We start from the raw sequence: 15,207 nt of genomic DNA on the forward strand, positions 1-15,207 counted from the left end.
CTGGGGAAATACCTATAACTTAAAATACAGTTATTTTAACTCCTATTTAATGTAATTCTAATAATAATAAGATAAGATGTAAAATGTTATTTATCTCAAAAAATGACACATTCCATCATTTTATATTTTTATTGAAAGGTCCTAACGGAATAGAACCTATTGACATAATGGACTGGTTCTTAAAGCGGTAGATTACATAATATCACTTAAGAAAATCAGCCTTATAGCTAGCCTTAAAGAAAAAAAATGATGAAACGTTTTTGTATAACTTGTCATAAATAAAAATCTCTGAATCGTTTTTTAAAAAAAAATCTGTCAATACTTTTTTAAGTCATTATATAAACGAGGGAAGCATGTTTAGAAAATAAACAAGAATGACATTATTAATAAGTAGCGAAGCATAAAGAAATCACGGATAAGGTAATTATGGAGCAAATGTTTAGTGGTTATAAAAACGAGAGGAAGAAAGAATGATAAAAGAATAAAAGAATATTAGAAAATAACAAACTCTTCATAAAAATGCTTATACTTTAAATGCCTTTTGTTGCATGATAGACCGTCGGACCAGAAAAGTTATATATTGGATGCACTTTGTAAATAAATGAATCAGCAATTTTTCTAAAACAGTAGCCTGAAAAATAACTTTCTGACGCACAGGCAAACACAGTGAATTATAGAGAAGCTTTGTTATTAAAAACAAGGAAAATTTAGTCCATAAATACCACACCAATAAGAAACAATTTATACCACAAATTTTCGTGAAAAACAATGCAAATTTTTGAAAAATAATAATTCCTCACTTGCATGACTTAAAAATGAATTGAAAACAATAGAAATAATTACAAACTATGTCTAGACTAAATTTAATCAAGGTATAAACATTATTTTATATTTATAAGATTTTAAACATTAATTTAAAAGAAGAAACTTTCAACAGTTTTTTACTATATGTTATTATAATACGAAAATGTCAAATTCCAAATTTTTTGAAGGTAAAGGAAGAAGTCACTTGTTTTTGCTGACTTATGGAATCAAGTCTTTGTTAATGGATGTAGTATATACATGGATATTATGACAGTGGAAAATTGTCGCTATTAAGATTACTAACAAAACTCATTTATTGCTCCAATTCTTTCATCCAGTAGGAGAAGAGGGGAGGGGGTATCATTATTTTAGCCCACTGCGTGTTTTACTTTGAAAGAGAACATTAAAATCTAGTATAAAATCCAAGTAATAATATATCCATTACTCCATTACTTTGTTATTCCTATTTGTAAATTACACAAAAGCATAGCAAATATTTCTATTCTTGTATTATATGTTTAATTCTGCATATCATCCTGCTTACAAATAAAATCAGTGATCAGCTAATTTATAATAGTGAATACTCACAAGTATATCTATGCATATCTTAACTAGGACAATTATATTCATTATTAGAACAGCATTGAATATTCTATGTTGTTTAATAGTATTAAAGTATGGTTCAGAATAAAAAAAAGAGTTAACTGTAATAAAGCTGCAAACTGTTGAGATAAGCAAGCAAACTAGAACATTTACTCTGGCGTAATGACAGACGGCCGTACATTCTTTAGTTATAGAGTAGCTCCGCTACTGAAAAACTGATCATTAAGTTGCTATTCAAAATATAGATGAGTTCAATCTTGATATCAATTTTGTTCTTAACACACACAAAAATAATGTAATATAGCTAGTCTATAGGTTAAACTATAGTTTTTTCTAAAGCGAAGCTTTTTCACAATTAGGTTCGGTCTATACGTAATTAACGTAAAGCTTTTATATTTTTAGGAGGCTAATATTCTAAACTCTTTTGGAAACTAGCAAACAAGTTTAAAAACAACATACCTTTACTAAAGAGAAGTTTTGACTTTAAAATGAAGAATTTAAAAACACATTATTTTGTAGCAAAAATAGTTCATAGTTTTAGAAAATAGCCCATTAAAGTATATGAAGTGAGATATTAAAATGTAATTTTTGTGTCAGATTTATTACTTTTACGAGGTTTAAAATATACCTATTAGTTTTATATTAATTGTCTTATTTTACATAATTCAGCTGTTTTGGACATCTTAAGTAGCAGTAGAATAAATTTCATACGTCTTAAAAACGGACATTGAAAATATGGAGAGAAAAAACGATTTCGTCCAATAGTAACGAAGCTTTGTTAAATACTTTAAAACAAGGATGACAACATCCATAAAAGCAAAGCTTTAAAACGGTAGGACAGATGGACATTAACTCTATTATAGTGTCAGAACTAAATAATAAGAATATAAATGTATAAAGTCGAAGCAAAAGTATAAATAAATTTGTTGAATAACTGCTTGATACTGGATAATGTTTATGGACATAATTATATTTTTAGATCTTGTATACAGACATACAAACCACATAGGACATCTAGATCTGATGAAAAATGGCAAAGATACGCAATATTTTATAAAGACAGACAAACAAACATTCAGATAAACGTTCAAATATTGCATAGAATTTAAAAAAAATGTATTCTAATGCTTTAAGCCAAAAAAGGGTAATTTTGGGTTTTAACTTTAATTGCTATATTAAATGGGTATGAAATATTAAAACTGTAACAAAAGATAAATTTTAAAAAGATATTTTAAAATTGTTTTATGCATAATGAAAAGTGATTACTATCTTAACCTAAATTACTTTATGTAAAACATCTTTCAAAGGCAACTCTGTTTTTATTTATTTGTTAACTTATTAATATTAGGCTAAGCTTTTCTACTTTTGACGACCGTATTTGGTCTTTTTTATGAATGCTATAAATCTATCTATTCTAAACATTGCAAGATGATTCCTGTAATGATTGGGTTAAATCTTTAAACGTACAGTTGTATAACTTGATCTTGTGTCTATTTTCAGCTTTATTTAAATTAAATAATTGACCCATTTTACTTAATTTTAAAGTGGTGGTTACCAGGTCGATTAAGTAATAATAATATATATGTGTAACATTTCTACAATTATACCTCATAATCTAAGTTGGCAATTTTCTTAAAAATTAATTTAAATAAGCTATTTTTCTTTATACCTAACCCTGTGGGCTCTACCCCTGCTGGGCTGCACTGTACCCTATATAACCTAACCTAAGTTCAAACACACAAAAGTAATTATCTCCCCCCCCCCCCCTTTTAATGTTCAATCTATTTCATAACGTGGAGGTGTGCGCACTTTAACATAAGGAAATACAAAAAGATACTATACGAATGTTACGTATAAATAAGGTTTTTTAAAAAGTAATATTAAGAGTGTCCTCTTAAGTAAGTGTCTGTGTAATAGAGGAACCCTGTGGCCAAATTAATTATAATTAGTCCTCTTTTTAAATCACCCAACAAGTGCACATTTAAAACTGCTAATTACTTACTCCCTTATTATGTTTTTTTTCTATTCTTATAATGATAATCCTATTATATAAAGTAGTAAGCGTTTTTTATCTGTCCCGAAGGATCTCGCTAACTGCTGAACCGATATTGTTCTCCTTTACAATGAAGCTTCTTATAGGTCCTGGGAAGGTTTTAAAGACACCCTCCCCCCCAAAAAATATTTTTTTTATTCTTTTGAAACCCAAATTTAAAATGAGATGAGGTCGAGCGTTTAGTGCCCCTAGAGGCTTCTAGGGGCGTAGCCGCTAGTATTTAATATAGTAATACTTGGATGTTGCAACAGGTTTTCATGTATTGTGATAAAGTAATACTCGCAGCTGGCCAAAATAGCGATACCTTCATCCACCCCGTTTACCCAATACCTTTACCTCCTACTGGATGAACGAAATGACCAATAAATAAGGCCCAATTAGCAAGCTAAATCGACCACAAATTTCCCCTTGTAAAAATATTCACGTAGGTATATCCATTATGATAAAATCAAAGGCAATATACTCTGAAAAAAAGCTTTTTGTATGCTCTTGACAAATACTAAATACTTCACTGAATCAAAGCTTAAGCCATTAAATATATCTTATTAACATAAATACAGAATGTCAAACAGACCTCCAGCTAATTTAAGATTACAATTATTTTCAGCGTCATTGTAAACACACCCATTTAAATACTTAGCGTCTGCCCCTACACTTTTCTTTCAAATATTTTGACGGAATTAATTTAGAAATTTTAATAAAAACTTAAGATGGGGAAAAAAGGGTTTCGTCAGGGATCTTAAGGGATAAGACAATGGAAAATAAATTGTTAAAAAGTTTGGACAGTTCTAGTTTCCAACTACCTATCATATTTCAGTTAGAGAACCCGAAGTTACTAACTAAACAAATTTTATCTAATCTATAAACATATAAGCATAATTTTCACTTCAATGTTCCATTCCTCCCTTCGGTTAATGGAAAGAAATTGTGAAGTAATTATGGGTTAAATATGTTACTAATTACCATTTTTGATACGTGTACCATAATTTTGCTTATATCCAGGGAGCTTAATGGATAAGACAATGAACCATCCTAATGTACACTCCTAATAATTACAAACCAATAAAAAACAACCCAAAATAAAAAAAATATCGGTGATAAGTATGGATACATTAACGAGAGATTTATAAAAACAACTTTGTGTAGCAGTATTTTTTAACAGTCCTGTCACCTCACTGTATTATAACACAATAAATCTTTCATATTCATTAAAGAGAGAGAGAAAGAGAGAGAGAAAGAGAGAGAGAGAGAGAGAGAGAGAGAGAGAGAGAGAGAGAGAGAGAGAGAAAGAGAGAGAGAGAGAGAAACGAGAAAGAGTGAGAAGAAGAGAGATATAGAGAAAGAGAAAGAAAAGAGACAAAACAAAATTTAAAATAATATGTGTCTGTATGTAAGAAATGAAGAAATGAGTCATGGTAAAGCTATGCCTCTGACAAAAGGGTCTAAATAGAATAATTAAATTCTGTTTTGAAACCCTTTTAAAATATACCATATGTTTAGGAACAGAGATACAACATTACGCAATTTTACAACTACAATATTTAACTTAGATAGATAGATAGACAAATTGATGTATGATAGATAGATGGACAGGCAGGTACATATATAGATGGATGGCCTTATGGATAGATAGAAAGATAGAAAGAAAGGTGGGATAGACAAATAAATATATAAATAAACAGATAGATAGAAAAGCAGATATATAGATAAACAAATAGTTACATAGATTTATAGATAGATAGAATTTAGAAAGCTAGACCGGTAGAATGATAGGATAAAAGTGACTTTTTATATAAAAATGAAAAAAAATCAGCCGAAAAGAATAGTATAATAGAGTAGCAGGATGTCTGTTTGTTTGTTTGTACCAAAGAATATCGCTAACTGTTGAACCGATATGGTTTTTCTTTGCAGGGTAGCTTCTCATAGGTCCTGGGAAGATTTATAACTATTTTGGGGAAAGGTACCACATACCTCCCAAGAAGAAATCGCCCCTAAAAAATCCCCCCCCCCCCAAAAAAAAAGATTAAAAATGCAGGAAGGGTGGTCGACCCGCACCATAATTTTTATTACTTTTTCTTTTTAAATATAAAATAAAGAAAATGAGTTATCGAATTCAAGTGTCCCTAGTGGCCTCTAGGGTCGAAGCCGAAAAAGAGAGCATGAAAAAATGTAAGAATTGCAATAAAGATTAAGATGGCCAATGCATCATTATTTGGTTGACAATATAATTCACCCCAAAGCAAAATTGGATGCACATATAGATGGATAGATAGATAAATAACAAGGACAATTTTGTCCAATAGGACAATAGCTCAAAGCAGAGATTATCTAAAGCAAGAAAATTAATGAATCTAAATTTTTCCACTAATGATTTTATCTACTGATAAGGTAATTTTGTTTACCATTATTTTGTAGGTACACAAATTTATTGTCTGATTCCTTAAGATCCCTGGTAGTCTGCTGGTAGTAGATAGTTAGATAGAAAGATATTTGTCAATAAAGAGAAGCCCAGGGCTTAACCAAAGATATTAAACCATCGGCTTAACCATAATATTAAAGAGCTTTCTATACTTTCCTTAGAAATAAGTGAGAGAGAGAGAGACAGAGAGAGAGAGAGAGAGAGAGAGAGAGAGAGAAAGACAGAAAGAGAGACAGACAGAGAGAGACAGAGAGACAAAGAGACAGAGAGACAGAGAGACAGAGAGAGAGACAGAGAGAGAGACAGAGAGAGAAACAGAGAGAGAGACAGAGAAAGAGAGAGAGAGGGAGAGACAGAGAGAGAGAGAGAGACACAGATAGAGAGAGACAGAGAGACAAAGAGACAGAGAGAGAGACAGGGGGAGAGACAGAAAGAGAGAGAGAGAGAGAGAGAGAGAGAGAGAGAGAGAGAGAGAAAGAAAGAGAGACAGAGACAGAGTGAGACAGAGAGACAGAATTAAAGAGATGAACCGACAGAAAAAGGACGATTGCGTCCAGAGTTATCAAAGGCGGATTAAAATTAAAATTTAATATTTGTTTTCCAAAACTCTAGTTTAAGTTTTAAATTTTCTAGGTAAACTTATTTATCTAGCAAGCATTTAGTGCTTTGGAGTTTTTATTATATCTTAATGAATAGGTCAAGAAATAGCTTAAAACCATCATTAAACTTTAAACTAAAATTATCTAAGGACCTATATGAAGCTGCCTAGTAAGCAATATCGTACCGGACAAACAAAACATTTATATAATAGGACTAACGGCTACGCCACTAAAGATTTCCATCAAAATATTTATAAACATTTTTTGACCTTTAAGAAGCTTCACTGTAAGGGAAAAGACACGCAGTTAGACATCTGTTTACTTTTATATTAGAATTTTGACACAAAATTTCTAGTACCTTTGAAAGGTTTCCTATGAAATGACTGATCAAAATCGGGCTATCAAAGGGAAACCGAAACCATTTAACCTCACTCTTGTTCACCAGGGATCTTAAGGGATAAGACAACGAACGAAAATAGAAATACATCACAAATGATGATAAACAAAATTACTCCTTCTCTAGATTATAATTGTTGGTTGAAAAGTTTGGACACTGCTAGTTTGAAGCAAACAATCAAGATTTTATAAAAGTACTCAAAATCTAATAAACGAATGAGTAACTGCATTTATAAAACTTTGGGTACCAGTCCAATTTACAGTCCAAAGTCCCCTCCCTCCCTCCTTGTTAACTTACTAGTGGGAGCCCGAGGCAAGATAAAAATATTTGGTTTATACTTTCCTAAAATGCTTTATTAATAATTTCTTTCAATTTTTGGTGAAAGCTTCACTATGTGTCAAAAGTGAGTAAAATTTATTTAATGTTTTTTTACGCGTTTTTACTTTAATACTATGGAAATTCTCCAAACTAAAATTTTAGCTGCGTCTCAATTACCTAGAGTAAGGAGAGCAGTAAGATAGCCTAAAACCAACTCAAGAAGATCAATTACAAAAGCCTAAACCAACCCTAGATATATTTAATCCCCAGTAAAAGGAAAACTCAATCAGTTAAGTTGTTACCGAGAACTTAACGGACAAACAAAAACTGCGGCTTTATGTACTGTTTTCTTTTTGGGCTACTGTACATTCTTTATATGTAACTCAAATATAGATTTAGTTGTCAGATTTTAACTCCCATATCATTATCTATCTTTCTATCTGTCAAATATTTATTCTCATATCATTAGACATCCTCCCAGGAATCTTATAGGATATGGCAATGGACGATAAATTGATGTACATCCATCCACAATAATGACAAACAAAATTATCCTTTCTCTAGATTATTATTTTTGACAATGCAAGTTTGTACAAAGTAAACATCATCTAATGCACCCTTTCTCCTTGATATTTTTTTTCTTCTGTTCTGTCAAAGCATATCTAACATATCATTTTCACTACAATTCTTTCCATTTCACCTACATGATATTGGGAACAAAATGAGGCTGAGATAGGCACTTTACTAACCATTTTTAATCTTAGTTTTAAAAAAAAAATTTAAATTTTTTGGGGGAGTGAGGATTTTTTTCTAGGGGCGATTTATCTTCGGAGGGTAGTGGTACCCTCCCCCAAAATAGTTATAACCCTTCCTGTGACCTATGAGAAGCTATAATGTTAAGGAGAACCCAATCGGTGCAGCGGTTAGCGAGATCCTTCGCTACAAACAAACACACAAACAAACAGACAGACATCGTTCTACTTTGTATTATAGATTACGCTTAGAAATTTGTACTAAAGATATTAATTTTCTTTTCCTTGGGATCTTAAGGGATAAGACAATCGACAATAGATAATATAATGCCTAATTAAGATAAACAAAGTAAACTCCTTTCGATGTTAAAATTATTAGTGGAATTGTTTTGTAGAAGCTTTGTACAACCCATTCAAGATTTATTATAGTCCACAAAGTTTTATGCCAACTAATGAGATATCGTGTTTATAAAACTCTATAATTTACAATCCCATGAACACTCCCTCCCTGCTTTTAAAATAAAATTAGACTTTAGTCTAACACTAGTATTTGCTAACGATACAATTAATACTTAAATATGACAAACTATTACAAAGGTCTTGCCATAATCAAACATCCACAGTGCAGTGGTAAAAAAAAGTATTTATATTATTGGCAGACAAGCAAAACCTACCTCCGGTGTTATATCACTGTCCCCCTGAATTTGTCGTATTATTTGAAGTTAATAATGAATTGCAAATTTTGTCTGAGAGTTTATTAATCACAACAAATTAATTTCTTTAACATTAATTGAGAGAGAGAGACAGTTAGTTACTTCAGAAAGGAAGGGATAGCTTAATAATAAAATACTAGCGGTTGCGCCCACAGCATCTGGGGCAGAAAATAGCATAAAACCATCTCAAGATTTAGTTAATAAAAACAACCAATGACAATCATCCAAGGACCTTTGTGAAGCTTCCCTAAAATGTAGAACTCGATCATATCAGTTACTACCGAAATCTTAAGCTACAGACAAAAAAAAATACTTCTTTATATAGCCTGGTGGAATAAATGGCGAACAAAGTGAAATATAGCGAAATACCAAGAGTCGGGGAATTGTCACAAGAAATTATGATGTACATTGAACATTTAACAGTTTAACTAAAAGCTTAAAAAATGACTAATTGCTAATTTCTACATATTCTTAAAAAGTCTTTTGGTTTTTCTGTAAATATCTTACTAACCCATTTGTTTCTCCATGTTAGGGAAGCTTCGTAGGTTCTTTGTAGGTTATTTAAGATAATTTAATTTTAAGCCCCTCTGTCTCAAAAAGAATACATGTCCCCTATTTGCTAGGGGCACAATTGCTTGTTGTAATATAATGTAGAATTCAAATACTTCTTCAAAATATGTTTGCCCTTCATTGGAAAATTGTCTTAGTTTTTAATCTATTTGGTATAGCTTATCCTTTCATTCTTAAAGGAAAATGTGTGTGTGTGTGAAAAGAAATTAAACATCATGCAAACAAAAGACGACAGAAAGTGAGAGTCACACATAAAAAAAATATGTGAGAGAGAAAAAGAAAGAGGAAGAGAGAAATAGAAAGAGAGATAATGAGAGAAAGAGAGAGAAAAGAGAGAGAAAGTAAAGAGAGAGAAAATAAAAATAGGTAATTGAATTCATATAACTAAATAACTCTTACTACAGAAATCGATTCCATATATTAAAATATGTGACCAGAGAATATGAAAAAATGAAAGGTCTGCAATTATTGGTAAAATAATATTTTGTATTGGATATGGTCAGGTTTCAAACTATTTTTCGGTAGAGTGAGTGAAAAAAAAAACATCAGAAGGAAAACTATTTTCCTTTTTTCTTAAATTGATATATGAAAAAAGTAACCATTGTAACCTATAAGATTATTTTAACTGGCAGGAAAAAGTCGTAATTATAAAAGTAAAAGTACAAGATAAAGTTATTAAAAAATGTTTAAAATATCTTGATTAAACAACAAATACTATGTTAAGTCATTCCTTAACTTTTTTTAAAATTTATATAATAATAAAAATTCCCTTTAGGGTATTCTTATAATAAAGTAACAGGATGTTTGTGTGTTTGCATGTTTGTACCGAAGGATCTCGCTAACCACTGAACCGATCAGGTTCTTCTTATCAGGGTAGATTCTCATATGTCCCGGGAAGGTTTATAACTATTTTTTTGTTGGGGGGGGGGGTACCACCACCCTCCCAAGAGAGATTACATTTTTTTTTAATCATTCGATTTTAGAAAGAGAGTTCAACGAAAAAATAAACGTCAAACGCAAAATAGCCATTTTTTAGATATAAAAAAAAACATTTAAAGTGCCACTAGAGGCCTCTAGGGGCGTAGCCGCTAATTAAGAATATTTTATTAGTATGAAAAAATTTAAAGGTTGAGATGTATGGCAGTATTCTTTGTTAACCACTGGACCGATTAATTGTTCCTTTTTATCCCAAAATTTAATTTACTTACCAAATTGGAGGAGCTTGCACCCTTATTTCTCTTCATTGTCTCGAGAAGTGCCTAAAAATGTCAAAAAAGAAGTTATCTTCCTTTAGCTATCTATTTATTTGTTCATTCTATGTGGTCTATATTTATATATATGTATATGTTTTTCTGTCTGTCTCTGTGTCTATCTATCTATCTATCTATCTATCTATCTATCTATCTATCTATCTATCTATCTATCTATCTATCTATCTATCTATCTATCTATCTATCTATCTATCTATCTATCTATCTATCTATCTATCTATCTATCTATCTATCTATCTATCTATCTATCTATCTATCTATCTATCTATCTATCTATCTATCTATCTATCTATCTATCTATCTATCTATCTATCTATCTATCTATCTATCTATCTATCTATCTATCTATCTATCTATCTATCTATTTATCTATCTATCTATCTATCTATCTATCTATCTATCTATCTATCTATCTATCTCTCTATCTATCTATCTCTCTACCTGATATAGATTAGCAGCTATAAGAATGGCCTCCTCTGGGCTGTCACAAACAAATCCATGACATTCTAATTGCCTATAAATTATTTTAGTTTATTAATAGAAATTTAAAACGGGATCTTAGGAGATAAGACAATGGCTGATAAATTTAATTATGTCCCCAATTATGATTCACAAAAGTATCGCTTCTGTATATAACAATTAGTGGTTAAAACGTTTGGACACTCAATTTAATGAACCAACCAATCAAAATTCAAATAAAAGTCCCCAAAATTGCTAAGGCGACGAATAAGAAAACGTTATAATTAAACTTTGGGGACTTGAGTATTAAACAACCCAATGTTTCTCTCCCTCACTTGCCAATCACTCAATCTAATTTAACTTAAAGAAAATCCTCAAAAGAAGTTTGGTTCATATATACAATTATAAAATTATTAACATAATTTAAACCGAGGACATATACATGGAAAAATAATTAACACTTTTCTTCCTATTTATAAAGTAAAACATACATGTAATCAAATTTATGATTCTTAAATTTAACCATAATTAACTTAAAGTCTTCCGTATTTTAAAAACCTTGAATTAAGGAATTAAAATACATTTAATAATGATAATATTTTTACTTTTTATATTCCTTAGTAGACATATTACATATTGTTCTTTATAATTAAGAAAATCATTTATTTTAACAAAACTTATGTTTTAGCATGGTAAGTTGGGAGCGCGATACTACGCTTTCCTATGTAGAACCCTTACACTAAAGATTAAAGATTAAGCTTTTTATTTTGATATTTTGATTTTATGATTTGATGGAATGAAACTTAATGGAAGACGTTATAAATATAAAAAAATATATAAAATAACCCCTTCTGTAGACTGAAAATGCGTTGTTGAAAAGGCTCTCTGCTATTTTTACCAACAATTTCATTTTCAAGCTAACAAATAGGACCACATTTCTACAGGGTGTTTCAAGAGAAATGCATTTTTTAAAACTTATTTAGGCATAAAAATGAAACAATTATATAAAATGCTTTATATATTTGGAAAACCTATTCTGGGATATTTATGTTTTAAATATTTAAAAATGATTTTTTTGGACAAATTATGCCTTAAAAACTAGCTTTTCCAAAGGCCTTATTTTTGAAGATTTACAGAATTAAAGGTTGTGGAAAAAATGCCCTCATTTAAAAATTCAAATTGCGCGGCTTGTATTAATAGTAGAAAAATGTTATGCATATCGTTATAATTGTCAAAATCTCTAGTTTTTGGATGTATAAGAATCATTCCTGGGCTACGTATAGTTTAGGAGCTACGTGGCAAAATTTTCAACTTACTTAAAACTTTTCAACCTTTCTCACATTTTTCAATGTAGCTCCTAAACTACAAATAGCACAAAAATAGCACTTATATTTCCAAAAACTAGAGTTTATGACAATTCTAACGGTTTGCATAACGTTTTTCTACTATTTATACAAGCCGCGCAATTTGAATTTTAAAAATGTGCACATTTTTTCAAAATTCAAAATTAAGGTTCTTGGAAAAACCGGTTTTTAAGGCATAATTTTCCCAAAAATCCTTTTAAATATTTGAAACATAAATGTCTCAAAATAGGTTTTCCAAATATATAAAGCATTTTATATAATCGTTTCATTTTCTATGCCTAATTAAGTTTTTTAAAAACGCATTTCTCTTGAAACACCCTGTATAAACTATTAATATCATTATAATTTGCGGCCTAATGTCCCCTACCTCCCAAAATAGGATTTTTTATACAAAATATTAACTTTTAGTAGGTATAATTGATATAAGACTTGGTTTCGCGTTACCCACTGCAAAAAAAAATAACGTTGATATATTAATTGTTGTAGGAAATAAGCAAAATATATTTGCACATGAGAATATGCACTATTAGCGTGTTTTTAATTCTTTTACCTATTTTTTTTTTATTTAAAACATAGACAGTGAACAAATAATACATTTTATACTTTTTACGTGATCTACTAACAAACCACACTACAAAATAAATTTTAAAAAAATTTTCTTAAAAATATTATTCGCTTTAAAAAGTTCATCGGGGAGAGGGGGAAATTGATCTGTATAAACGGTCAACTGAATTTGAGTTTTCGATTGTGTACATACTACATATTTTCCTCATCATATCTCAATATTTACTTCTAGCTAAAAAAGCTTTAAACTTCAAAAAAAAAAAAAAAAAAAAAAAAAAAAAATTGGAATATACATATAATATATAAATCGTTTATATATTTAAAATTTAAATTTTTCAAATTTAGATTTTTTTTTGGAAATTTGAAGCTTTTTTAGCTAGTAGTATATATTGAGATAGGATGAATGTGCTATGTACACAATCGGAAACTCAAATTCAGTTGACCGTATAAACACATCTAAACATTTGCTGGTCAAATAAATTTGGTCCTCTTAAAAAATCTTAATTGGTTGGTTAAAATCTAAAAATCTGTTCCATCTTTTCAGTCAATAAGATTAATCATACGGGGGTAATTTTGTTTTTCATTTATTTAGATTTTTTATCGTTGTTGGCTTATCCTTTAACATTCCTAAAATATTGAGAGGCTTACAGTCTAACAGTAAATTTTCAAATTTTCCAGTTAGGCTTCGAAACCAAATAAAATCCTCTGGATTAAACCATCTTAGCCATACTAATGAATTATGTATAGCATTATAGCATCGTATTACAGACAATTTTCCACGAATATTAAAATAGAATTTATAAAATTTTGTCTACAATATGTTAAATAACTATTGCAAAGTTTTTTTTTATGAATGTGTATCCTAATCTGAGAATATGTGTAATATTTATGCAAATAGTAATAAAAGTTTAGTTGTAACATATGCCGAGGCAAATTATATTATGAATATCTACTAAATCTTAACATCACTCTCTTTTTTTTCCCTATCTAGTTCTCTATATCTTATTTTTTCTTTTAAGCCTTTTATGCACCTTCTTCACTGGTTAGGCCTTTGTTTTCTCTTTCTAAAAGCAAAGCTCTTCTATAATTAGGGTCGTCCCATACGCCCGTCCGTCCGTATCTTACATATACATATAACTATGTTATATAATTATTATAATATAATATATGTATGTTATTATATACATATCTTATAGATTTTAAACAGTTAAGTACGATTTAGAAAACGAAGTAACTCTACAAGCGTTATCTGAAAGTCCGTACGTTCATCATCCTATGTATCTGATTATTAGAACAATGATCCCTAGAATACAAAATTTACACAATTGTGTTTGGATCTATAAATTAATATTCTGCTTATTAAGTTTTTATATTTCAAGTGTTTGTACTACCAAATCCTTGTATGATAAATAGGATATAGTCTGAAACGCTCACTAGTTAGTAAGGTCTTAAGCTTTTTGTACAGAGAGAGACATACAGACATCGATCTATTTTGTATTATTAGATTATTGATTAGAGTAAAACACTAGGGGGGGAAGGGGTTGAATAACTGTATGTCTCTAACCCTAGGACCTTGAGTCGACTTTCAATTGGGTCTTTGAAAATCAACCAATTGTGTTAGGAATATTAACACAGTCAAGTAGCAGAAATCAATTTGCTAGCAGACCAAAAAGGTCCTTGGAAAAAGGGGTAGGTAGTTATCTGTATATAAATCTATAATATAGATCTGTTGATTATTGCTAAAATGCATTACAATTACATTTTTAATCATTTAAATTGAATGGAAGAAATTTAAACACATTACCATTCATTGAAAAGTAATGAAGACAAAAAGTGGTCCAATGTCAATGCAATTATTCTAGTTTAGTTTATAATCAATAATAATTAAAGACAAGGACGACAACATCCATGAGTAGTAAAGCAAAAATATTACTAATCACTAGGAAAAATGTCATGACTAACAGACTGACGGACAAAAATTAATTGTTTTCTAGATAATCTTTTTTACGGAGTATCATAACCACAAAAATCATCACTCTATCTTATATATCAGCCGAGAAAATCAAATGACCGCAAAATCAATACAGATGGAACAAATGACGGATAGACGGACAGATCATAGAGTAGCTTCGCTACTAAATAACAAATACAAATTACATTTTAATTATATAACTCAGCAAACAGCATTTATTTTCTATTGTTCTCAAGCTTGATTGAATGCAATCCTTTGGGTTCGACAAGGGATCTAAAGGAATAAGACAAATGCCGATAAATTGATGTACATCCCCAACGTTGAAACACAAAATTACCTCTTCTGTAGA

General features: G+C 30.0%; 1 protein-coding gene across 1 annotated transcript in view; it reads right to left on the reverse strand.

Annotated features, from left to right (window-relative positions):
- The window catches only part of LOC145314846 (uncharacterized), a 57,145-nt gene that overhangs the window by 29,776 nt on the left and 12,162 nt on the right, over positions 1-15,207 (reverse strand). Inside the window, exons 8-9 of the mRNA XM_080154927.1 lie at positions 10,941-11,013; positions 10,437-10,487 (exon numbers count right to left, since the gene is read on the reverse strand). Coding sequence (XP_080011053.1) covers positions 10,437-10,487; positions 10,941-11,013 — 124 coding nt within the window. The remainder of the gene's footprint in view (positions 1-10,436; positions 10,488-10,940; positions 11,014-15,207) is intronic.

This window comes from Acartia tonsa, chromosome 3, assembly GCF_053477335.1.
Source record: "Acartia tonsa isolate MP-2025a chromosome 3, ASM5347733v1, whole genome shotgun sequence".
NCBI lineage: Eukaryota > Metazoa > Arthropoda > Copepoda > Calanoida > Acartiidae > Acartia > Acartia tonsa.